Genomic DNA, 25,897 nt, shown 5'->3' on the forward strand with positions numbered 1-25,897 from the left:
GCTGGACTTTTCTTGGGGTGTCTGACACTACAAGCTGACATCTCACATTGCAAGATGTTTGTGGTGCCATAAGCTGTCCCTGAAAAGAAGGGTGAAATGGAGTGGCTGCCTTGATTTGAAACAAGGCAAGGAGAAACCTCTTACTTCAGCAAAGCAAAAGATTGTTAAAAGATTCCCCTGCAACACCTTGTTTAATGTACCTGCCATGATTTCGTTTTTTGAAACTCTACTTGCAAAGCCCTATTCCTTAGGAGAGCTCAAGTGCTGTCAGAAGGATGGTAAATATGGTCACAAAAAGGAGAAACAAATGAATTGCAAAGACTGACGTACTTTGCCATGGTGAAAGAGGAAATCAGACAAGATGTGGAGATACAGAATCTGTCTCATGTATGGCTTGTACTTTAACCACATTGTCATTCTCTTTTCTACATATCCTGTAATGTGTGGTAAGTGGGACACTGACCAAGAAGAGGCAGGGAATAGTATTGCAATGGTTGTCCTTATCAATTGTTAGGCAATGATTTCACAATTGTAGCTCATTTTCTTCATTATGAAGCTAAGAGACAGACTGTACTTCACTACTGGTGTCTGCAAACCAGCATATTCAGATACTGCCCCCACTTTTGCTAAAAGATAAGGACAGTATGATGCAAAAAGAGATTTCTTCCCTGAACAAGAAGAGTTTTCTAACGGCCAAACACTGAAGGTATGCCTAGCAGATACAAGGACCTGAACCTTTTGCAGTGGTCTTCAAGATGCAGTCATTTCTGTGATAATTTGGCCCCTGAGTTCAGCTCATTGGCCTTTTCTAACTGGAGCAAACAGGTTTATTTCACTATTCTGGGAATCTGTGTTTTCTCACAGCAGCCCCAATCCCTGCCTTGCATCATGTCTCAAGAAGGCAAAAAATGCAAGCCGTTGTTTGAATGTTGAATGTTGTTTGTTTGAGTGTTGAATAAAGGCATTAAAGTTACAGCAGGATGTCAATTAACCTGTTCTGACACATTTGCATGTGGCAGCAGCTTGTTAGGCAGGCCAGGGCAGACTGCCACAGGCAGCCTTTTTAAATCAAAGGCCTGAAAGACCTGAGATCTGAGTTTTATGCATGCACCCACCTTATATCTGGTTGAACATCCAGCTGGGTGAGGTATGAACAGTGTCAGTGTAAAAACAGCCCAGCATTGCCAGGTTTGGGGCAGCTTGGAATAAACCTGCTCCTGGCCTTGAAATCAAATGTACCATATAAATAGCACTGTCATCTTCCCTTTGGTGTACCTTCTTGTGTGGGTCATTTTGACGGTGTGGACTCATCTAGGAGCCTTTTGCTCACCGTGGCACTGGCAAAACTTCAGTCTGCTGGACCACCTATTTTTGTGAACCCTGACGTTGCCTCTCAATTGTATTTGTTTGAAGCTGACCCTATTGCAAGCCCACAAGTAATACAGTGTAACTTCCTTAGGAAACAAAAAGAGAAATAGTTTTTAGCTTTCCCTGCTGGTCCAGAAGACATTACAAGAATTTCAGACATGTTCATTATGCTTTCTACTTGTCTCTGCATGAGAAACTAGTTGTGTCTCTATGGCCCTTTCCATTTAACAGCTCCCTCTGTTCTCCTGCAGAGGTAAGTGTTGTTCCTGACTGTTTTCTGAAGGAGACAGAAAAAGTGCGCCGTGGCTGTGGGCTCTCCTGAAATAAAAAGGGAAACTGATACCCAGCTGCAATTACAGCTCTCACTTCCTGATCTCCACTCCTGGGCAGTACTTCAAAGCCATCTTTAGACCCATCCGCACTTTCCCTTTTCCCTCTTCTTTCTGTTCCTGGTGGACTTTGATATCAGGACTGAAGATGCAGAAATTGACTGAAAAATTTTGTTTCTGGTTTGGTGTTGGGGCTGGATCCTCCAGCCACAAGTCACCTCCTGACGTGGGGAAGAGCTGTTGCCCTTGTTTTACAGGGGAAAACCACTGAGCTGCAGAGACAAATGTGTCTGGCCGGTCATTGCCCAAGAAGTGAGTGACTAATCCATGGGGAGAGTCCTGATTTCCTAAATTAGTCTCGAGTAAACCAAGCTGTGGGCTATCCTTCCTGTGATCAGACACAACTCAGAACAGATGTCTGGTTTACACTAAAAGTTGAAGCTGAAAACCTTGTGACTTTGCTTCTCCACAGCAACCATAGGAAAGTTTATCTTACGTTATGCTGTGTACAGGGAAAGTGTTTCCTTTGATTGCTCTGTTTTAAATTAGGAAATGGCCAATTCAAAACCAGAAAAACTGTGAAAATGACTACCACACAATGTGATCAAAGCAGAAGATGTAACAGGGACACCTACGTGGATAATGAGATACAGCATTTTGCTTGCTGTTTAATTCAAGCCAACTTCAGAAAGTTAGTTTCGCCTACTCTAGAACATAGCTAATGTGTGACTAAATGGGTTACCTGTAAAGAGAAACCAGAAAAAAAAAATGCAAAGCAATTTGATATTTCAGGCAGGCCCCTTGCCTGCTCTTTTAAAATTCACCAGCCAGTTACTGATCAGAGTTTTTTGCCCAAGAGAATTAAAGGAATGGAGGGAAACAGAGTCCTTGAAGTTGCTGTATCAAAAAGCCTTTGTGAATAATTGGGCAAAGATTGATACAATTCATTTCCACTCCCTTCCTTGTTCTATATCCTGCTTGAGGCTGAGCTGTCTCCCTGCTGGGCAACGAGGGCTGGCTAAAAGTGCCCCATGCAGCCTCACCACTGCAACAGTGAACCAGGGTCAGCTCATGAGAGACTGTTGAGTTCTGTGCTGTGAAAGCTCTTTGGCTCTCAGAAAATAAGCCACAGCATATGAAATCACAGAAAATGAGATTTAAACCTGGTGAATATTTGTAGCCTGTGTGCAGTAGGATCCTCCAGCTGGGATGGGAGGTATGGTTTGGATAATGACTTCATGTGAGCCTTCATTTATTTCAATCTTGGCAAAACTTACTCAACTAGACTGTGGCAGTGGCATGAGCATGTGCTTGGGACCTCAAGGACTTTAGGCTTGTGTTGGATGCTGGGAGATGGCTGGGATGGTGCTAGACTTGTGTGAACACCCTGTGTGGACAACTTGGCTTTGCTTTTCCTTGGCCTTGTGTGGGCAAATGATAGGAGAAAGAGTCTGCATGTCAGTAGGCAGAGATGCCAATTTGATAAAGACATTGAGCATCTTCAGTGCACAGCCAGCTGCTCTTGTGAGATAGCAGCAATGAGTATTGTTACTCTTGCAGCACAGGTGGGGAAACTGAGGCACAGAGCTTTTGATTTGTCTCTAAAAATCACAGAATTGGTGGCAAAGACAGACTAGGTTGCTAGTTTCCAAATCCATACTCTTATCCTCTGCTTTGCTGTGTCTCTCTAAAGAAACATCTGTGCCCTAATACTTGCCTATTTTGTTTGTCACATTTAATTTCCCTTTGAAATAAATATGTAATCAACAGTGTGTACACCTGGCTCACAGTTAGATATAAATTACAGTGTTTGAGGACCTGTAACTATGCATGTCATAGCTGAGATAGATACTTTTAGTTACTGGAAATTTTGTAAAATGTAATCTCCATCTCCTTAAAAACCAATTTTAATTAAACTACTGAGAAATACCTTGTGAAACCCAATTTGATTAATGAAAAGATGAATATATAATCAAGCATGTGATCTTGATCAAATCACTTATGCATTTCATGCTTCAGTGGTAGAAAGAGGTCTGAAAATCAGATCCCTTTACCACTAGCTTTTAATGACGCTGCCAGTATATAATAATAATATATATAATAATATATATATATTATATATATATAATAATAATAATAATAATAATATATATAATCTCTGATTATTTTATATTTTGCCAGAATTCACCACACAGTTGCCACACACACAGAAAGTTGTCTCCTGACACATAGATATTTATGAAGAATTTTTTATCAAGAAAGGTGTCCCATGTTAGAAGACAGGAAAAAGTGGCTGTACTTTTCCAGTGCAGACAGTGGCCCTGGAGTCTTCTGTCTGGGGATTCTTAGAGATACCTTTCCTGAGAGCCTGATTTTTACAGGCTCTGGCAGGGAACCGAGGGCTGTTCTGTAAATTTGTCCCTGTTTAATATAGACTTTCAAGAATGAGACTTTTTAAAGGTGAGCATGTTGCAGATGGAAGTCTTGCTGGCACCTGGGTGGGAGCTCATGGTGTCTGGAGCAGGGGACCCTGCTCGTGTTACCCACACAGCCTGCAGGGTCTGCTTATCCTTAGAGAGATGTGCTTAGGGGTTTGACAGGGGTTCAAACAGTTTTGTGGTTGTTTGTTGCCCACAAACATATGCTGAGAGTTTTGCATTGATCAAAATGACTGTATCTTGTCTCAAAACCATCAGCTCCCCACAATCTTCTCTGGATTTCTTTCATTTAATAAAAATATTTATCTCCCCAGGCAATAAGTTGAATGTAAGTTGGCTTTATTGCTATTAGTGACGTGGAATGATTGGTTGCTGGGTGACCTTGCTTCTGAATTTTATGGTCTAGGCCAGCTCTGGCAGCAGAGAGGTGTGGCCAGGTATTGCACTCCATTGTCGGGCTTCTCCTGAGATGATCAGAGGTTCAGTGTCAGTTCTTCTGTAGTGCCTGGGAAGCTGAAACCTTTACTATTTGTTATGTGAAAACCTGGTTCCACAAGGAGGGTCTGAGTGAGGCAACTTCCTACACAAGAGGAGCTATCAAGTTTTAAAAGAAAAGCCAGGTTCTGTGAAAATCCAGTGAGAAGCTAGGATCTGCAACCTCGGATTAGACCAATAGCCATAAAACTGGTGTGTGGGTTACTAAAGGGATTTTTCAAACTGGGATATTAGAGCCTGCATGGTTTGGTTTGGTTTTGTCCAGAGGGTGATTTAATGTTTTTCATTGGAAAACAAAGTTTTTCAACGAATCAGACATGGAAGAAAATGAAGGAGCAGATACTTTGGAAATGAGCTCTGTCTCAAATGGTCCTTGGTGCAAGGTGAGGACTTTTTGGGTTTTTGTTTGTTTGTTTGTGTTGGGGTTTTTTTTGTTCATTTTTGTTTTGTTGGGGGGAGGGTTTATTTTGGTTTTGGGTTTTTTTGTGGTGTATTTTTGTTTTGGTGGGGGTTTTTTGGTGTGGGTTTTGGTTTTGGTTTTTTTTTTTTTTTGTGAGTGTGTGTGTTTTTGTTTTGGTTTTTTTTTCCCCCCAGTTACAGAAAACATCACTTTCTGCTGTTTACAAATGACTTCAGTAAACCATTGCCCTTGGGCCAGACTGCACACAGCCTCTGCATCAGCCTTTGTAAACAACTTCAGAAATTCCTTAGAGGAAGGTTGTGCTAAACATTTGAAATAGAAATGAAATGGTAATGTGTGTGGTTAAGTGACTGTCATCCACCTCACTGGAAGTTTCAAATATCCAAGTAACTACAGGTCTCTGTGCTGTGGAAACTACCAAAATAGTTCTCTTAGGTGCTTGGAAAATCCAGAAGCTTCTTACAATTTTAGCAAAGCCACTGCTTTAAGATTTGCAGGTCAGATGTGTTTAGTAAAACTGCAGCAGTCATGGGGTAAGATAAGCATTAACCTGGGCAAACAAATTGACAGTTTAACTGTGCGGAACTCGATGTCCAGCAGCAAACTCTTCATATTCTCCCCGAGCTCACTTGAGAGCATTTAACCTTCCTGATGGGTCAGCTGTGCTTCTTGTCAAATCTTGAACATTGACATTAGGAGATTGTTTTCTGTTTGCTTGTGTTTGTAATTTGATCTCATGTAACAACATTGTCCTCAGCTCACGTATAACCACAGGGGTAACTCTGACATCCTGTCTGAAAAAAACCCCAACATTGTTGTTTCCTGTGCTTGAAATTTGAAAGATTTCCAATTTGGACAGGTTAGAATGTTTATATTAATCTCATCCTGCTACATGAGATCAAACTCATGTATTTTGAGAGCTGGGCTCCATTTTGCTTTTCCCCAAAATACTGGGAGTTTTTTGTCTTTACAAATTTGGAGGGGATTGGTGGAAGTTTTGCTTTTGTCTGTGTTGAGGTCAGGATTTCAGTCCAGACATTCGTGCACTGGAGAAAGACTGTCTGGGAGATCATGACAGTAATGTGCCAATTTAGATTTTAGCTCCAAATTGCTGTTTTTTGATAGGAGATACTGAAAATGAGGACAGTAATAGGAAAATGGCAATCTACAAACTATCTGAGTGTCTGATACTTATTAAAAAGTATTCCTAGTGAATACAGAAATATGTGTGTATAATGAAAATGTACTTGGTTTCAAGAGCTGGTCAAGCGAAAGAAAAACAATCACCTTGTCCTGTTGGAACAGCTGCTCAGCATTGATTGCTTGGAGCATCTCCTGTGGTACTGCCTAGACAATTGTCTTGTTAGTGCATGGAGTCCTTCACTTGAGTGTCTCCAACAAAAATATGCACCACTCTTTCATTTGCTGTTTGCTATTTTCATTTTCTTGTTGACGAAGTTGGATATTCAGTTAAAAGACAGAATCAACCCCCCCACCTAAAAAAAAAAGGGGGGGGGGACGGGACGACATGGGGGTCAGGGGCAAAACAATGGAAGCAGTTTATAAACATTGAGGCTGAAATTTATTCACCTCAAGTATTTGGCAAGTGGGCAACAATAGTAAAATATGTTCACAGAATTCTAGACCAGTTTGCAATTAAAATGTCTCTGTTTTCATAGTATGTATCATTCGTCTCAGATCCTGATTTCTGTGGAGGAGGAGAGTTAGAAAGTGATTTCTGGAAGCATCATGCAGCTGTACCCCTTGCTCATCAAATTTTTCTATGTCTGCAAGTGTGCCTTGTTTCAAGAGTCTTTCCACTTTTGTAGACACTGAGTTTTGAGTTCTTGGAAGCCTGGGCAGGATGTATGATTGTGGAAGGAGAGTTTATATTGAATAATATGCACTCTCTCATGGCTTGAAAGTTCAAAGGGTAGGTGAAGTTTCCCATACTACTGTTTCATGTCTCAGAGAACATTATTGTCCTTCTGTAAACCTGGAATTTTCCAGTTTTTTTCTTTTAAAAACACACACACACACACACACACACACACAAATCTCTCCCCAGGAAAAACCTAGAGGATGTTTTCAACCATACTTTAGTTATATTTATTTCAATCTTGAAAAAATTTACTTCATTGTGATAGCACATTTTTGTCACTGAGTATTGAGAAATAACATTGAGAATAGTTCATTAACCAGATGTTCAGTGACTGCCTTCACATTTTTTCAAGCGCAGCTTTGTGTTTGCAAATAACTTTGGGCAACTTCTGGTGGGTACAAATGTTACTCTTCAGAGTCTCTTTTTAGCATCCCCCAATGTATCAGTTTAAGACCCAGCTGCAAATATTTGTGTTTGTGTTCCCCCCCTGAGTGTTTAGTTTAAGAGGGTGCAATCTTGTTTCAAGATGTGATGGAAAGTGTGCTGATGTTCTTTTATCTGTTTTTTTATGAAATATAAAATATTGCCATTTTCTGTAATGAGGCGGGGGAGTGCCTGTCCTGGGACTTAGTGTGGAGATGCGGACCTGGGCTGGCTCACACCAGTGTCAGCAGGGATTTTAAATGCACTTTGTAGGTTTTTAAATGAAACTAAGCTGGTTAGCTATTAACTTGCAGAAATATCTGATTTTAGAGAACAGATTACAAAACAAATTGGATTTTCACCAGCTCCTGAAGGGCAAACAGTGCACTGCATCTGGGGCGAGAAAGAATTTGCTCCTTTTATTTCCCTGCAGTGTGTTTGTGTTGAAGATTTTTCACTCTCATAGTACTTGATGTAAATGTTAATTAGCACTCCGGGGGAAATGTGTTAACAAAGTACCTTTGACATAGGTCCACAGCTCCGCTTTGCTCCGTAGCTGCAGGCTGGAAGGCTTAGCTGGCAAAGTAGTTTGTGCTGCTTTTGAGGAAAGTCTTCAAACATGAGTTCAGCAGAGCTTGTCTGAATGCTTCGACTTTGCTGCTTTGTTTCACCTCAGGCTGCTCTTGCTGCTCTGCAGAAGATGTAAAATCTGACCACTTGTAAGAAATAAGATCAAACTCCTAGAAAAGGGATACTTCCAGCCTCAAATAGGCTACAAGCAAGTCTGCCTGGGTTATGTCTGTCATGTGATGAGAAAAAAAACCAATGTCTTGACTTAGCACAAACTTTGTGGAAGAAATTATTCCTCCTCCTCCCCCAGTGCTGATCTTGATTAGCAATAAATATGGGTGGTAAAGTCATTACTGTAAGCTGTTAGAGTAGAAAGGTAACAGTAATGCATTTGTAAACACATTTACCTCATCACTGTGCTTCTTTCCGTAAACAGCAGGTCAGAGATTCAGAAATGGAAATCACTTGAAGGATGGGATTTTTCAGCAGTGTTCAAAAGTACCCTAACTCAGGTTAATATATAGATATTGAGGTGCTATCTGGCCACATTCATTCCTGAACCTGCCATGACTTATGTGAAAACATATGCAAAAGCAATTTTTCAAGATTTGGCTTGTTCAGCTCTTCATTGCTTTGCAGTAGCAAATCCTTATTTCTCCCTCGTAAGAACTAGCCCATACTTAAAGACTCTTACAGTGACAAGAATCCAAGATTACTAAAAGCTCTCTAGAAATGAGGTTGGTAATTTCAGCCCAGCCTTTGTGAGCCTTGTCTGGGGTTTGCAGTAGTGATGGCAAACTGGGCTGGAGGAGAGTGCTTGTGTCTCTAGGAGCAAAGGGCAACACTGCTGTTTGGAGCCCTCCCCTTCCCTGGAGAAGGATGTCATGTGAAGGATGCTGGCATTATGACATGGCTCTTAATCAGCTGATCTGACCCTGGCACCCCTCTTGTACTGTCCTCAAGGGATATTTGGAAGGAGCCTTCCTTATACTTTTTTCTTTCATGTAGAAGTATTTCTTTCTGGCTTTTCTGCTCCTGTGGTGGGTGTTTCAAGCACTCTTGCTGGTGACTGCCACTGTTTTAGAGCTGACTTTGAGATTTTCAGAGACTTCACTAAGAAGAAGCAGGGCGGGCAGAATGTGAACTAGTGCATGTCTGAATGTTAGGTGGTCCACAGAGCACAGTGCAAGCCCAGTGGGCAAGACTGACCTCTAAATTCAGCCTTGGGGAGGCAGCACTGCTTTTTGCTCACTGCATCTCCAGGTTACAGATGTGAAGCAGGCGGTATGGTGTGTCCTTGGGCTGCCTCTCAGCCGTGCCTTCAGCTTGCCTTTGCTCATTGCCTGTGGTCTGGGATGGCTGTGAGATGGTTTTCTGGCAGAGGGAGTGGATGTGAGCACTCTTATTTTGAAGTGCAGGAGAAAGAAACACCAATCTTCTCTGCAGTGGGAGATCTGCTCGCTTTGAATCATTGCTAGATAAATATGGCCTTGACTTGCTAAAATATGTCCAAAACTACTGGATGGAAGCCCTCTGGCACGTACTGCATGAGGATGCTGCTGCTCAGGGAGAGTGTTTTATTGTGTTTCATACTGCTGCCCTCCTTGCATCTGCAGAGAGCTCCATCTGAGCAAACATCCCTCCAGCTGTAGTTGCAGAGCTGCCCAAACCTACCATGCAGTGAGGCACTGAGCAGGGATGGGGGGACCTGTGAAGGCACCCACCACCCCATGGCACCCAGTGTCTGAGCCTGGCCAGCAGCCTGCTGCTGCTCTGTGGAGTTCATCGGCCCTTCCCTGAGCATGGCTGAATTTTGGCCTCACCCTGTCAGCCTATGAAGTGATGACAGAGGTCGGGCCTGAGCTACACTGGTGTGATGGATGTGTTAAATCTCTTTATTAAGAGTGATGGGCTGGGTTAGAATCTGGCCCTGCTCCTGCTGAAAAATTCCATGTGAGGGATGCTGTGCACTGGCTGCCTGCAAGAACTGGTACTCAGAATACTGCCTCTCACATGGGTTTTTTGAAAGGCACCAGGGCCTGAGATCCCTACTCATATCTGCCCATATCTGGCAGATATCTGCCCATATCTGCCTCAAAGCAAGTTTTTTCACCCAGGGAAGGTGTGTAGTGAGGCTGTGCTGGGAAGCAGAGAAGCACCAGCAAAGAGAAACCTCTTTTCCCTATGGGCACGAGGGGTCTCTGCCTCTTACCATGGGAGGAGATAGCATTTGGCACCTCCACAGTCAGGCTGAGGGAGGAATTCCTAACAAAGCAGACTGCCTGCTTTCCATGTCCTATGGTGGTGACAAAAGATAGATTCAATTTTTATTAAACCAATTCTTCTTTAAATTGTGATTAGTCTTCTCAGGTGCTAAATTTCTTGCGGGTGGTGTCTCTATTGATAAATTCTTGTATGAATTTCAGCAAAAATAGATATACCAGTCAGCAATTGTCCAAGATCATGTAAAAATTGAAACTTTATGAACAGCAGTTCCATCCACAGGCTTACCCTCTATGTGGCTGGCTTTGGGTTTGGCTCTTTCTATAAGTAATCTGACTCCTCAGCACCCAGAAATCAGTTAAAATTCAGCTCAAGACAAGCGCAAAACTCTCTCAGGTTTTGGTAACTTTTTTGCTGTCTAACTCAGCAATAATGTGGTTCTCACATTCAAACAAACTGATCACCCAGCAGGAACTAGATTTTTGCCTTGTTGAACAATGAATGTTGTTTCAATTGCTTAAAAGGAAAACATACAAGACATGCAGAAATCTTGTTGACCCAAACAACTGAAGGACACATCACAACATTCCCTAAATCAACAGATGGCAATTTTCAAAACAAAATCTGAACAGCAGCCAGAAGCTTATAAGGCAGGATATGATACTATGGCCAAACCAAGACCTTGAATCTTCCTTGCTTAAACTGCAGGGGAGAGCTGGGAGCTCTGCCTGCTGATGTTAGCTTGTGTCTCAGAAGAGCTGCTTGTGCATGAACCTACCTGCTTTGCAGTCAGGAAATTTAATTATTGCCTCCACAGTAGCCCTCACAGAGTACCCGCTGCATGAAATATGCATTCATATGTGACACGCCCCATAATTTTTTTCTGTTTCCACATGTGGAGTTGGGGTTAATGTTCCATACACTGTGGACAAATAGAAGTTGCCATGGGTACCATAGCCTTGAATTTCCCATCTCCTGAGTGATTAAATTTCCCACCTTAATTTAACTTTATTGGTTTATTTCTGTAACTCCTTATTGCCTTGGTTTGCTTGTCATGAGAAAGCAAAGCAGGACATTCCATAGGCTACTTGTATCTCCTTGAGATTTTGCATTTTGCACGCCAGTTTTGGGGAAAGTTGAAGGTGTTTTTTCACAAGGTGTATCAAATAGCAGAAAACACACTGGAGTGTGATGCCTGGCACTGCAGAGGCTCTGTGAGCCCTGGGTTCTGCAGTGGATACCCTGGCATTCATAAAGTCTCTGCTACTGCAGAACCTGTATCCTCATGGGACAGCCTGCTCCAAAGCTTTGATAGCTTTAATATTCAAGTGTTTCTTCCCACTATGCTATGTGAGCCCACCTACTCTTGCCCTGTCTGCAGGAGATACAGAGGACAGTTTTATCTGTTCTTCTCTGCAGGAGTCTAATGATGGTACCAGCCAGAGCAAGCAGTCAACCTGCCTGCAGGGATTCTGTTGGCGTTTGAGCCATCTGTTGGGGTTTGAGAGTTTTTTATCTTAGGTCCTACAGTAACAAAACAGCTACAGTTGTCAGATGGGATTGGGGGCCTTTCTGACATTGCTTGCTGCTCTCCCAGTGCCTTACAAACTGACCAGGTATTTAGGTCTATTCCATAATCCTAGCCCTCCAGAAAATGGCATAAAATAATATTGAAATGGGAACCACAAACCATAAAAACATAGTCCTAGTTGGTAAGTAAAATGAATAAGTAGCTGTTAAATGCAAAACGAAAAGGCATAAAAGGACAGTGGGAGCTTTTGCTGTTTAATCTGAAGTGTTCTATAAATAAAGCTAGGTTGCTACATATTCACAAGATTGGTCACCCCTAATTTAAGGCATGTCACAGGCAGTGGAAAAAGTGTCCCATAGATGGGACTAATGTGGACAGAAATAGAGAGCAATTTGGAAAAGTAATGATATAATGCCAGCCTTGTAACTGCAGACCCTGCTAGCTGGATGTTACTACTGTCAACTGAACAGTGCTTTCCTCCAACCAACATTTATGATGATTGAGGTCAATTAACTGACACTGTTTACTTTGATGTCATGATAATTAAAGCTAGAGTGTCATCTGCATTGTAATTAACATGCTCCCCTGCACCTAATTCATTCTGACAGTATAGATTAATGATGGTAAATGACCAACAAAAATTTATCACGAGATAATTCCTGGTTCTACTGACTGCCTCAGACAATTACAGGAAGTGATTGTTAAGTTTAGGCTATTGTCCTGGTGTAATTGTGCATGTTCATTCTTAGCTTTGTTTTGCAGTAAAACCCATCCAAGGGCTTCATAAAGACTCTCTTATGGTCCCTAAGAGGCTGAGCCACACTTGTAAATGGGGAGGAGAGAGGCATGGGCTGGTGATACTGCTCTGATTTTCAGCATCACAGTGCTTGTAGTCCCTGCTGATACCAGTAGGAGCTGGAAATGATCAATATTTCTGCAAATCAGATGCTTTTGCAAATGCATTTCTGTTGGGAGGTGGAGGCCACAGGGTCAGCCATGCAGTGAGGTGCCTGTCTGGGGTTGGGCAGCCTCTTTGGTACCAGTGCTTCTTCCTCATGGCAGTGCTGGGGTCTTCTCCTTTGGTGCCCAGGGGAGGAAGGACCTTTTTCTCTGAAGCCTGCTACAAGACCACACTAACTCAGCAGTCCTGTCTGCCAAGAACTGATGTGCATCTAAGCAATACTATCAAGAATGGTCAGTATTTTGAATGACCAAAGGACACGCTATATAAAGCAGATGCCCCTTTGAAACTGAGGTACCATGTTCCCTGCAAACTTTGAGCCTCACGTGTCCGGTTTGCAAAATCCTGATTTTCGAGCCAAACCGGTCATGGCTTCGGGGACACCACCGTGTCATGCAAAGCAGAAAGTCATGGAAAATGATGTAAATGACGTGAAGTTTTCCAAAGCATATAAGGCACTTAGTCTCTGGTTACTTCTTGCAAAAAGTAGTTTCATCATTGCCTTTTCTTATTAATAGCTTCCTTGTGTACACAAGGACTTAACCTGGCTTATTTAAACTGCGTCACATATTGCTGCAAGAATACCTGATTAACAAGATGATCAAAGTGTGCTGTTCCACGTGTCAATCAATAGGAATTAATACACAGGAGCTTAGTCCAAAAATGTGAAATTATAATGGAGATTTGGTTTTCTTTGTACTGAAGTGTTGCTGTGTGAGAAAACAAGTCTTAATATGATGAGCTGAGCTCCACTGCCTCCCCTACTTAAAGCTGGTATTTTTCTTACTCCTACCTTATTTTTACCAATCCTGACCTCCCTGCTAGTTATGGTGAAGCTCCTTTGTGTTTACAGTGGAGGTCTGAGATTTTTTGATAAAAGAGGTAAAACAGTGGTATTGTGCAAATGCACAGCAGGTATCTAAGTGTGATGGGGTTTTGACATTTCCCCCAGATGCATGTACAAGCCTTGTCCTGAGAATCAAGCTGCAAACCAACTCCCATAGCTTGTAGCAGGTACTGATTACAGACAAGCCATTGATTCCTTAAAATAAATTAGACAGACAGAGAATTTGAGCTGACCACATAGTCAGATGAAAGAAGTTCTCCAGATACCTCTTCTCAAAACATACAGCCAGGCCTTCACTTTATTTTCTTTGTAGCCTAGATGGGCCTGAAGAAAACTTGTGATGATAGCCTCAGAGCTGAATGGGCTAATTCTTACAAGACTATAATAAGGATCTTTTGCAGAATGCAAAGCAAAACAATTTCTCTCTAGTGGCACAGTAAAGTGTTGCAATGCCAAGAACAGCCTGTTTTGAGTACAGAAGGTGACTCTGGGATCCATTTGCCCCTCTACACACTTGCTTTTCCTTAGGTGGGCACATGGCATGGAGAGGATCAGACCCTGCTTCCCTGTCCCCCAGGTGTGTTCCTGGGATGCCCCTACAACCCTCTGTCAGTCCCACCAACCTCTGTAGCACCTTTTGCAGTACTGGCTGTGCACATGCAGTCTGACAAAGCTGTCATCAACACAAAATGGACTCGAGTCAGTCTGTGGTGTAGGTGATCTCCCAGTGTCATGTACTCCTGTGCCTGCCCAAGCACAAGGGTGAACAGCAAGTGGGTTTAGTGTTCATAGGAAAATAGTGCTCTGCTTTGCCCATACAGCCCTGCAAACACTAGCTTGATCCTGATGGCATGCTAGTAGTTGTGTAATGGTTCTTTGCTTTTGAAGCAAACAGTTTCTCCTCCACCAGTAACCACACTGGATACGTAAATAAACTCAGGAAAAGAGCAGAATTTATTTTTTTTTTAATTGCAAAATGTACTGAATTGTACCTGCTTCCCCAACCCCTGAGAGAGGGTGACAAGGTGGCTTTGGAGAGGAGGAGCATTTAGATGAAAGAGCAGGCCTCAGGGGCACCATGGAAATGCACAAGGTTTGTGCCAGTGGCTGTTGTTGGCTGCAGAGATGCCTGCTGTGCACTTTCAATCCTGAAGAAACAGGGGTACATCTGAAGAGGTTTATCATCTTTGCTGTTTTCACCTGTTAATGAGAAAATACGGGTCGGGAGCAGAGATGAATGAATGGTGAGCAGAGTTTTTTGGTTTGCCCTCTGACCTCTCCACCCAAATATGAAAACTAAGCATAGGTCAAATGAAACTAAAAGCAGGGGTTCCTTTGGAGAAAAACGAGGGCCTTAGGAGGAAAATTCTTAAATTTTTCAAAATATTTTTGTTCAGTCCCAAACAGAATGCCTGGTGTTGCTTTATAAGCTGTTTATTTTTGTCCCCTTTCATTTTGGAAAAGAAAAAAAAAATGAAACTCAAACCATTTCATTTAGAAAATACCAAAGCAAAACATTTCACAGAATCATAGAATAGTTGTGGTTGGAAGTTCTCTGGAGATCATCTAGTCCAACCCCTCTGCTCAAAGCATATTTGAATATGCTATACATTTCTATTTTGAATTTTTGTCCACGTTCACAATTCATTCCCAAATTTGGCTTGAATTTCCAAACAGATCTAGTCCCCCAGAAAAGGTATTTTGTGGGTTAACTTAATACTATTTTCTAAAATTTTCTATTTTCTGAGGCTTTTCTTGGGACATCTATATCTTTTCTGACAGGCAAATTACACATGGCTCCTCTTTTCTGCTTCTATATGGCTTTATATTTGCTTATTGCAGCACACTTCTTTCTTATGACTTAAAATGATATGGGCAGTTGTGGAAGTAAAACATCAGTGGTTGTTATAAAAAGTAGTAGTTCACTGTCTAGTTGGCTTCCTACCTATGTCCATAAATCTCAAAATGTTAATCCATGTCTGTCAATGATTCACTAAAGGGGCAAAGTAATACCTGTCTTTTAGCCACTAAAAGTTTTGGACAGAATTAGAAAAAAAGATAAAGTTAAAAAAAAAAAAAAGAAAAAAGAAAGAGGGACTGTTATCACATAAAGAGCAGCTGATGACCCAGAAACATGAATGACCAGGGTGTCTCAGACTTATGTGTGCCCAACAAAGGTGGTGAAGGGACTAGGGGAAAAGTTGTATAGAGAGGCAAAGGGAGCTGGGGCTAGAGGGGATTCAGAGGGAACCTTATCCCTACAACTACCTGAAGGGAGGTTGTAGTCAGGAAAGGGTCAGGTTCTTCTCCCAAAACCACCAGTGACAGGACAAGAGGGCCTGGCCTGAAGCAGCACCAGGAGAAGTTAAGGTTGGATATCAGGAAGCACTTCCTCATGGAGAAGCTGATCAGGCATTGGAAGGGACTGCCCAGGGAAGTGGCGGAGTGACCATCCCTGGAGGTGTTTAAGGAAAGGCTGATGTGGCACTTAGTGCCATGGTCTAGCCAGTGTGGTAGTGTTAGGTCATATCCTGCACTTGATAATCTGAGAAGTCTTTTCCAGTCTCAGTAATCCTGTGATTCTGCAAAAGTTTACACAAAGCCTACAAAAATGTTGATTTGGAAAAGTAATGTGTGCCCACAACACACATTGTCTTCCATTTACCCTGTATCGTGTGACACCTGAATTTGGGGTGGATGAGCTGTCTGGGATGCCATTTTGGCAGAGATTTTGAATGGTAATTGGTGTGATTTGGACACTGACTGGTGCAATAAAATTACTTCTGTTACATTTGTAATAATGAACTGTGGGCAGGACTGAGGAACCAGCTTCTCTAGCTGCATGTTGTGTGCTAGTGTAAATTCCATGTAAAAGAAACTACTCTCGCTTCCAGTACAGTATGAAACTCATCCATTCTTTGTGAAATGAAAAGAAAATTATGGCTCTGCCAGAAAATGCAATCCAGCCCTTCTGGGTTTTTTTTTCTTTTTTTTTTTTTTTTTCCCTTCTATCAAGGATTTTAGTTTTCTATTTGCCTTTTCGTATTGAAAATCATAAAAACAAGCTAGAACTCAGGGGTTCCTTTTCAAAACTGTTACCTCATGTTTTCAGCTGAAGCAATTTTCCAACATTGACATGAGCTCACAAAATGTTAGCTTGACTCTAAATAAGATTTTCTGAGTTGGATGAAGGTTTTGACTTAGTTCTAGAATAAAGTGTTTCAGAAACCTTTCTAGAGTGGATTCTGGATAGCCTGACACCACAGAAGGGATTAAAAAAAAATCATACATAATTTGACTTTTGACTCAAGGCTTTTAAATTTCTCATCCCAGAAAATATCTCTCTTTTAATCAAACATCAGCTCTTTCCAATTGCTGCATTCTATTTTGGTCACCTGCTTTCTTTATTTCTTTCCTGTGCGTGACTAAATATCTTCTTTAAATCAACTTAAAGCAATTTGTTTTTCCATTCATCCATTTGGTTGTGCTGGGTTCCTTCCCCTTTGGAATGCTACATGAATGTCATACATTGAAGGGGCAATATCATGTGTGCAGTCCTGAGTGCAGGAGTACTTGGCACCAGTTCTGTGGTTTAATAAGTGAAAAACATGAGGACAGTTTCTGCATGTTTTAACTGGTTTATTTTCTGCAGCTCTGAGCAGAAAGGCTGAGGCTGTGGCAGCTCAGCACAACAGGGTGATGCCCAGGTCCATGGCCTCATGGTAAGCACACCAGGTCCTGAACCTGTGGCACTGATTCTGTGTCAGCCCAGCACTAAGCTCAAGCAGACTGTTCCTTTTGAGAGTCAGTCAGGCCAAGCCCAAGGGCCAGGCCGTGCTGCTCCAGCTGTGCTGCTTGTAAGTTACTCTTGGGCTGTCTCTGTGCAGCCCCCAGCTGGCAGTTTGGATGTGCTGGCTTCCTCACAACGATGGCACGGGCTCTGCATTGTGCTCTCTTGCATGGTGTGGATGTGGCATAAGAAATAGGTTGCATTATTTTACATGGACGTGACTGGATCCATTTTAAAAGTGCAGTGAGGTGCAGGTACCAGCCCTGCTTGTAATGCAAGTCCTATTGAGCTCCAGTGACCAAAGAAGTGTTGCTGCTTCTCAGGCAGCACCTAAATCTTGCATTTGCCTTGGTTTGCATAGCTGACAAGCATGAATACTGCTCTTCAGTAACCTTCTTTTGTTGCCCTCAAATTAGAATGAAATTTCTCCAACCTTTGATCTCTTGTACAACATACAAACACCCACTGGTTTTTTGATCGATGTGTATGCAACACATGCATTTTGCTTTCAGTTGACAGACACGTAAGCTGAAGTTATCGAGGGGAAAAAAAATCAGCATAGGAAAGGGTTTGGTTTTGTTTGGTTTTCTTTCTTTTTGGTGAATAAATGAATATGCAAGAGACAGATTTGACAAAGTGAAAGATCTAGGATTTCGTGGCAATTGCATCCTAGCTCTAGCTCTTGTAGCCATGGCTGATCTAAGCTATGCTGGGGCAGGATTTGGGTTCAGGCCTGCCAGAAGGCCCCAGGCACTAAAATTTTCTGTCCTGAGTGGGATATGTAAAGCTACATTTCCTCAGGATTGCTGCCAAATGACTAATCTTGGACACTTTTAGGCATTCCAGCATGTCTGGTTAGTGGTTACTCTAAGCCATCCTATTGTGTTTTTGTGAACTGAATGTCTTGCACACTACAGCAAGGTGCATATTTTACAAGGGGTACCTATGATGGATTTTGGGTAGAGTCAATAGCTGGCACACAGTTGTTTTACATCAGTGATAGCTGTGTGAAGAGGGAGCACTATGTAGATTCAGGGGCAGAAGTCATGGTCAGGGATGGATAGGAAGGAGGGATTTTTTTTAAACACTGAGTGATTTAATTAATTCATTAGGTTCTGTTTTCATTTTCATGCAAGCAACAACTACCTGTTATGTGAGCTAATGAGACAGTGCTCTGCAGTAAGCCACTGCTCAAACAAGCAGTAGGCTGTTTACTTTTAAAAAATCCTCATGTTTTCTGAAAAGATATCCCAAGCTTCTAGCTTGTTCTGTTTACTAATGGACTCCCTAAAATTGTACTGTGGTGATTCCTTCATTGTATGGTTCACAGAACTTTCTCAATGCATACTCCAAGGGGCATTCACACATCACCTCATATGGTTTTCCTTTTTCTTTCAAAAAACAATAATATGTCCAGACACTGATAATATACTCCCTGTAGCTCAAATGCTTTCCTGTAGCAAATACATCTGTCAGAGAAGAGACTACTCCTGGTCCATGTGAATGCTCTTTGGGATTTCACTGTGCTTTTTACTTTGATGATAAATTATTGTGGTTTCGAAAGGTTAATCATAAGTGCTCTGCAGAAGAGATGTTCTGTCCAGATAGTATGGTTTCCTTTTAATTGTCTTTTTGGATCTAGCTGTGCTCTTAATAGTGTGGAATACTGAGCCAAAGGCGACACTGTGCATGCTGTGTTGATGAGAGGTTGAATTGCACTACAAATTTTTTCTTTTTGATCCTTCTTTTTCTTCTAAATTCTCCTGACTCCTTCTCCCCTTATAAGGAAGTCCTTTGCTTTTTATCTCCTTTTTGGCATCAGTGCTTGATGGGATGGACCAGGTCGCAGTATTCACTTGTCTGAGACAGCAGTGATATCTGAGAGGATGAGGTGATCTCCACCACAGCCAGTTATGTGAGGAGGGAGCCACGAGCCAGTGAAATCAGGTTCCCAGCCTGAGCTAATGCACAGCATTGTCTCATCTTTTTTAGGTAACACTGAATCTTCTTATAAATGTGTCAAATCTTGTGGTTACACAAAACTATTGTCTTTGTTGAGAATTTCAGTCAGTAACTCTGTACCAGTGCAAGAAGCTACTGTTATGTTCTAACATATTTCCCCCAAAACACCAGATGTTTACACATCTTTGTGTCAGGGTCCGTCCACCTTGGCTAGATAAGCCCAATTTTAAATTCCTACATCCCAATAGTCATGAAGAGGACTAAACAGATGCTTTCAATAGGAGGGATTAGTCGGGGGCTTGATGGCTGTGGATGCCAGTCACCAGTTGCCTGGCTGACTGGGCAAGATGTGGATGGGTTGGGGATTCTACCCCTGAAGGCTTTGCCCAGAGCAGTGCAGTGAGGCAGTCCAGGGCGCTGGAGAGAAGGAACTGTGCTCGGCTCTTCTGGCTCCACTTTGCACCAGGAAGGGGAGGGAGTGCTCCAGCTGCATCCGGGCCCCTCTCTCTGGCCACAGGAGGCCCTTGAAGTATAGAAAAAAATAAATTCCCTCAACCCCAGCAATTTTCTCCAAAGCAGATCAGCAGGCAGCAGGCCTATGTTCTGTGGCTTGCAGCGGGCATTTGTGAGTGTGCCAAGATGCCTGCATTTTGATGACTCTATCCCAAAGACACGCCTCTGGTGTTTTTCTGTGCCCACAAACAACACTTGAAAGGCATCATACAGAAGACCAAAATCATCTCCAATGTCTTCAGTGAAGCTGTTTCTAATCCTAGAGCTCCTTGTCTGATTACCAGCACCCAAGCACTCCAGGCAATTTGGCTGCAGAGAGCCATGAGCAGGCTGGAGGAGCACCCCAGCTCCCCAGCACACCTCTGTGCCTGCTGCTCATCTTGGCAGAGGTGCTGCTCTCAGAGTCCTTCTTGAACAGGAATCCAACTGTTATGCAGAAGATACCAGCAGTTCCATGCTCAAAAAAGAACTAGGAAGTCTTTTAAATGGGCCAAGCTAAGAAAATATATGGAGAACTGTTTCCAAGTACATCTGTGGGGAGGGTTATTCCCATATACAAGTTAGATACTGAGTAAACCTACTATATGTCTTCCCAAGGCACCAGCTCCTTTTTCTGCAGTGGTTCCCATTTGTAACAAAGCTAGGAGACAGTCCTTTGTAGGGGCAAAGCTGCTAGACTAAATATCATCTCACTCAACATTTGCTAACACTTTCATGGTAAACTGACCTTCAGAGAAGTGCACTCTTAAGTAAGTATCAGAAAGTTGTTGTGTTTAACACCTTTTAGGTGATCATTAGACAATTCAAGCCCATGGCTAACACCAAGCAGTTTTTCACTGCTGCTGACCAAAATGTGCTAACTCTAGGAGAGCCAGGGCTTTACTGCAGCACTGTAGGCTGTGTTAGAAGTACTTTAAAAATATAGAATTTTACTTGGCTATATTTACTATCTTAAACACATGATTTCCCAGAAACCACTGAAGTTTCAAAAGGTGGATTCTGTGGCAAAGGGGTCAGATTACAGCCTTATTTCCAGGCAATGACAAACACTTCCTAGGTGATTTATGGCAAATCACTTGATTTATATTTTCCTGTCTGTAAGGAATTAGAATTATAAATCAACTAATATTTATGATGTGTTCCAGTATGTCTGTGATAGGGCCATATAACTTTACATAAATTATTTTACTTCTATTTGCTGCTCAGGAAAGGAAAAAAAGAAGTGTAGCATCTGTTCTAGGAGAAATGCAAGGTTCCTGTAAACTCATCTGAAGTTCTTTTTTCACTGAAGTGGTTAAAGAAGCTTGGATGAAGTGTATTCTAATGTGCATAATTTAGCCAAACACTTTAAATTCTTTTAGTTATATGGCTCCGTCTGTCTGTTTTTGTTTTACTTTTTTTTTCCACTGCTCAGCTCCATAATTGTTCCTCCTAGCCACAGTCACCTAAGGTCAGGCTGTACCTTGCTGAGGAGATGAACTGCAAACAGGGCTAACTAAATCACGTGGCTCCAGCCCATTCCTGTTATTAATCCTCCCAAGTTCTAGCACTTGGCAGAGGAATAAAAGTAAACTTATCAGTAGTTCACATTCTTCTCAAGTGGAGGATGAGCTGGGTAATTCCTGTAGTGTTGTTTCATTTTTTTCTTCTTCTTCTTTTGTAACATTGTAGCTACCTCAGCTTTGTTTTCATAATGCACTGGACACAACTGTATTCAAAGACCAGTGTTTATGCAGTGTGAATTCAGTCTGATAAAATTGTTTCCCTTCCCAAAATGTCTTTCAGAGTGCTTTCATTATTAAGTATGCTGTCATTGTAACAAACATGATGCTGGCTTTAAACTGATGAGAAAATGGCCAAAGTACATGCAGTTTATGCTCTGACAGGAAGCTGGTCTGGGTACTTAGGTTTTGTCTGAAATCTACAAAGGTTTTTTATTCCTACAAAGATTTTTTATTCCTACTTCAGTTTCTGTCTTGCAAGGCCCCTGCTTAATTTCCTTTCTCTTCCTCCTAAAATTTTGAGTCTTCATCTCTACTTTGGTTATTTGTGAGGTTCATTGGGTGGGAGCAGACACAGAAAATTCAGAAAATCCAGTTGGAAAGGAGACCAAGGTTGATATACTTTGTCCACAGAGCTTCTGGCTAGCCCAGGCACTGCCAGAGCAACCCTGTGTGAGCACAAGGATCTAACACAAGATGCTGTGCTGGGAGAAATGTGGAATCAATCTCTCCAAATTAAGGCAGCTCAGATAGCAGCATGAGATAAATGCCTCAGATAGGAAAGTACAATTCTTAATGTGTTTATGTTATCAGTAGCTCACTACATTTAGATAATAAAAAAATGTCATGGGGCAACTGTTAAGAAAAGTTTTTTTTTAAAAAAGATAAAAGTAGGAATTCTGAAAAGGGAGAAAATCTGCATCCCTTATGATTGTTTATATATTCCTTATAAGGGGTAATATTTAGGTACATGTGGGAAAGTGCTTAAAAATATTTTTCATAAATAGTATAACACTACTGAGGCATGAGGTGGAGAGTTAGTTACTTGCCATGCTTGGGGAGGGCTTGGTGTGTTCAAGCATCCCCTCCAAGTTGCTGTGACATTGTGCAAACTATGTTGGTGTGTACCAGAGTGGTACAGCCCTGCAGTCCAACCAGGTCTTGCTGTAATCAACAGTAACTATGATTTAGTGGCAGCCACAAAAAGTCCATTGTAAAGCAGAAATGAAGAGTGTTTGACAGAGAGGAAGGGAAATTCAAAGAATGCTTCTGCTGCAGGCTGGAGGTTGTAATGATGTCCACACACCTAATGAGCACATCTAAAGGCAGCCTTGTTGCTTAGTAATAGCTAAACTACACTATTATCTGCAATGATATTGAAGTGCAATTTCCAAGAACGTGTCCCTAGCAGATTGTCCTAAACAGTTCTGGGACATTTAGCACATCCATCTTTTCCTCTAATGGCCAGAAGTTTTAGGACAAATAGGAAGGTTTTAAAAATGGGGCTAATGCTGTGTTAAGATGAGTGTTGCAGCATTGTGCTAATGTACAAGAAACTGAAACTAAGGCAGTGAGCAAAAGGGAAGATGGCTGATCTAATGGAGTTCCTGGTACACATGAAAACTACAACAGACAGGCAAACAAAGAAAAGCAAGTCTGATTTTAAATTATCTCAGTTTGTCCATGTGTCATGTCATGACCATGAGGGAGGCACTTAAGAAGGATTCTGGGTTACCAGCCTCACTGCATTGGAGATATGAAATCAGCAGGTATGAAAAAGTCTGGGTTTTCTTGGAAAACAATCTTGTGGTGAAAAAATGCCTTCCTCTGTTTGACCAGCACTGAGAGCCTGAGGCTTGAATCAGCAAGATAATAAGGGCTGTAGGAGGTGATGCCATTGTGCTACTATCACGAGGTCTTGGGAGCTCCTTTGGGTGTAGCTACCCACCCTGCCCAGGATGCTCTGACAGCCCTGGATGTTTCACAGGGTCATTTGAGTCTCAGAGAGTCACCTTTTGGTGATACTTCATTTTCCTCCTCTACACTTTAAGGAACAGCCAAAAGATCTCACCAGCAAAGGAATAAACAACCATGTGTTTTACAAAGCACATGTACTCAAAGGATCTTCTTCCTCTTATCTGAACCTGTGTGTCAGTGATTTCTATCTGAGTATCTAATGTTACAGGGAATTTGTACAATGATGGGTTAGCTGTAACTATCACTATGGCTTAGTGCCTTTTTTCCATTCTTAAATGTGCAACAATTTGCACTGTCAGTAGGGAAAAGTTTGCATTTCTTGTTTGTTTAGGAAAAGCAGCATCTGCCTGAAAGAAGTTGATGTGTTATACTTAACATGTATATCTACAGTCTTCTCTTCAAGAACAGCACTTTCAAACAGCCCTTGTATATGAACTTTTCTCTGTTACTTAGTTTATAATATTAATAAAGATGGAAATGTTGAGGGATGGAATTTGCTATATTGCTTTTTCTTTTTTAATTTGTTTTTTCTCTATCATCTGTTACATAATCAGTGAAATACCTTGCAGCTGGATGCATAGTTTCAGCTGTGAGATGCCTCCATTTTTTTTTTTTTTTTTTTTTTTTTTTTTTTTTTTTTTTTTTTGGTAAGCAGTTTAAAAATCAAAAGCAAAATACTGTTTGGGTACAGGGCCTGCGAATCCTCTCACTGCTGTTGATACGAGGTAGGGGGAGAATTGGGACTGGGCTTCTACACAGACACTAAATTGTAACTGTAAGAGACCTGTTATGTCCCTCCCCTCTCCATCTCTCTGGGGAGTGAGAGCTGAATGGTGCCTGGCTGAGTCAGGGGCAGGTATGAGTTCAGGGTTTGCTGCTGCTGTTTTGTGGGGAAATCTGAAAGAGAAGGCAAATGTTCTTTGATGTCCCTCTCCCAAAGCTTCTTGGAATTCCCCCCTAAATGAGGGAGAGCAAGCTAGGGTGGAGGAGGCCCCAGCAAGGTTTTCCCACCTGTGTGTGATGTATGGGCTGGTCAGGGTACTGAGTGAAAAGCAAGTAAGCAAGATGGCAACTCTGGGTCCAATAAGTGAGGAATAGCACCCAATACTAACCATAAATGAGTCCATGGATAACCAGTGACAGCTGAGTATGGGATAGCTGCAATCACTGCCTGCCCCTGGGTAGCACAAACCTGTATGCATGCTCAACCTGCTGTGGGTAAGCTGAATTTATACTGCTGTGTCTTATATTTCTTGAATACCTGTATTTCTCCCCAGTGGAAAACTGATTTTGCAGGGATTTGCTGTACTTGATGGAAACAAGAATGGTTGTGTTTGGAAAAGCTTTTGTAGTGAGGTAATTTCAAGTGTTTCAGCAAGCAACTTATGTAGCAGATATCCCTTATTTTTTTTTCTTCCCACCTTACCCCTCTCAAGAGGCCACACAGCTTTTGCCATGGGAATCTGTGGAATGGACAGTTATTTAATTTCCTTTCAAAGGGATAGTCATTTTAGATCAGATTTTGAAGTCCTCAAGACTCGAGAGATTTTTTTTTTGGAAAAAACAGTTATTTCTTTTGATGCCTAAGACTGTCAAAAGAAAGATGTGATTTTTAGGTGTTTATACCAGCTGAGAAAGAGGAAAGCAATCTGCATGGGGCTCTGAGATGTCATGTGCATGGGATAATCCTGACCTTCTCAAATGACTCTGATGTTTGTCTAATGAACTTCCAAGAGTGCAAGGAGATAAAGAAATCCTCAGTTCTTTTGACCAGATGACATAACTGTTGAGGTAGTGAATTTAAGAGTAATTGTTCTGACTTGGTTATTCCACTTCTTTGTAAAAATGCCTGCACTGGTTTACTCTGAAACTCCTCGAAACCAGGAGACTCAACCAGATTTGGGTTGGGGGAATGGTGTGTTTAGCACCTGGGGTATGTGGGAGGGAAAGGGAGGAGCAGTACTGCTCCTGGTTGCTTACAGCCACTCAAGTGTGAGGTGCCTTTCTGCAAATGGATAGGAAGTAGAGAATTGTGCCCTGAAGGTCCATCAGGGAGACAAAGAGATGGCATCACAATTCAAGTGAGGAGGACTTGACAAGCCTCTGGACTGAGCATGAGGAACCCCTTCACTTGGGGACAGTAAGTGCAGGCCAAGGAGGTCTTGCCAAGGCAGGTATAAGCCATGAGATCAGCCTTCCTCAGTTCATCAGATCATCCCCTGCCCCTTCTCCTGTTTGGAAGCCTCTTGGGAGTTAAAAGCACATGTTTTAAAACTAATTTCCAGTTCTGTTTCCAAACCAGTTTGGTGATTATTTATTTATTTTTATTTTTTTTTAATGCTTGCTATTGTGACCATGTTACAGAGTCTGTCAACCCCTGCAGCACCCAGCTGTGCTGGCTGTAACCATAATTCACAGAAACTGCCAAGTGCTGTTCTGCTTAATATGACAGATCCTTCCGTGATAGCTGCGCTGCAGCCAGCCCTGCTGAGCCTGTTGGGAAGGATGGTGCCCATGTGGGTAAGATTTATGCTTGTTATGGCTGTGGTGAAAGAGCCTGCAAGCACTGCCTTCCCCTTTTCAAAAACTCAGATTTATCTTCCTGACACATCCGGAGAGAGTCTCTCTATTTTTTTTAAATTTTTAAAAAATTTATTTATTTTCT

The 25,897-nt window shown here is 42.0% G+C and overlaps 1 protein-coding gene across 1 annotated transcript in view; it reads left to right on the forward strand.

Moving 5' to 3' along the window:
• The first annotated feature begins 4,607 nt into the window (after nt 1-4,607).
• Nucleotides 4,608-25,897, forward strand: part of PDE8A (phosphodiesterase 8A) — a 151,022-nt gene continuing 129,732 nt past the window's right edge. The window contains exon 1 of the mRNA XM_030457442.1: nt 4,608-5,013. Coding sequence (XP_030313302.1) covers nt 4,948-5,013 — 66 coding nt within the window. The 5' untranslated portion in view covers nt 4,608-4,947. The remainder of the gene's footprint in view (nt 5,014-25,897) is intronic.

This window comes from Calypte anna, chromosome 10 (genome assembly GCF_003957555.1).
Source record: "Calypte anna isolate BGI_N300 chromosome 10, bCalAnn1_v1.p, whole genome shotgun sequence".
In the NCBI taxonomy this organism is placed as follows: domain Eukaryota; kingdom Metazoa; phylum Chordata; class Aves; order Apodiformes; family Trochilidae; genus Calypte; species Calypte anna.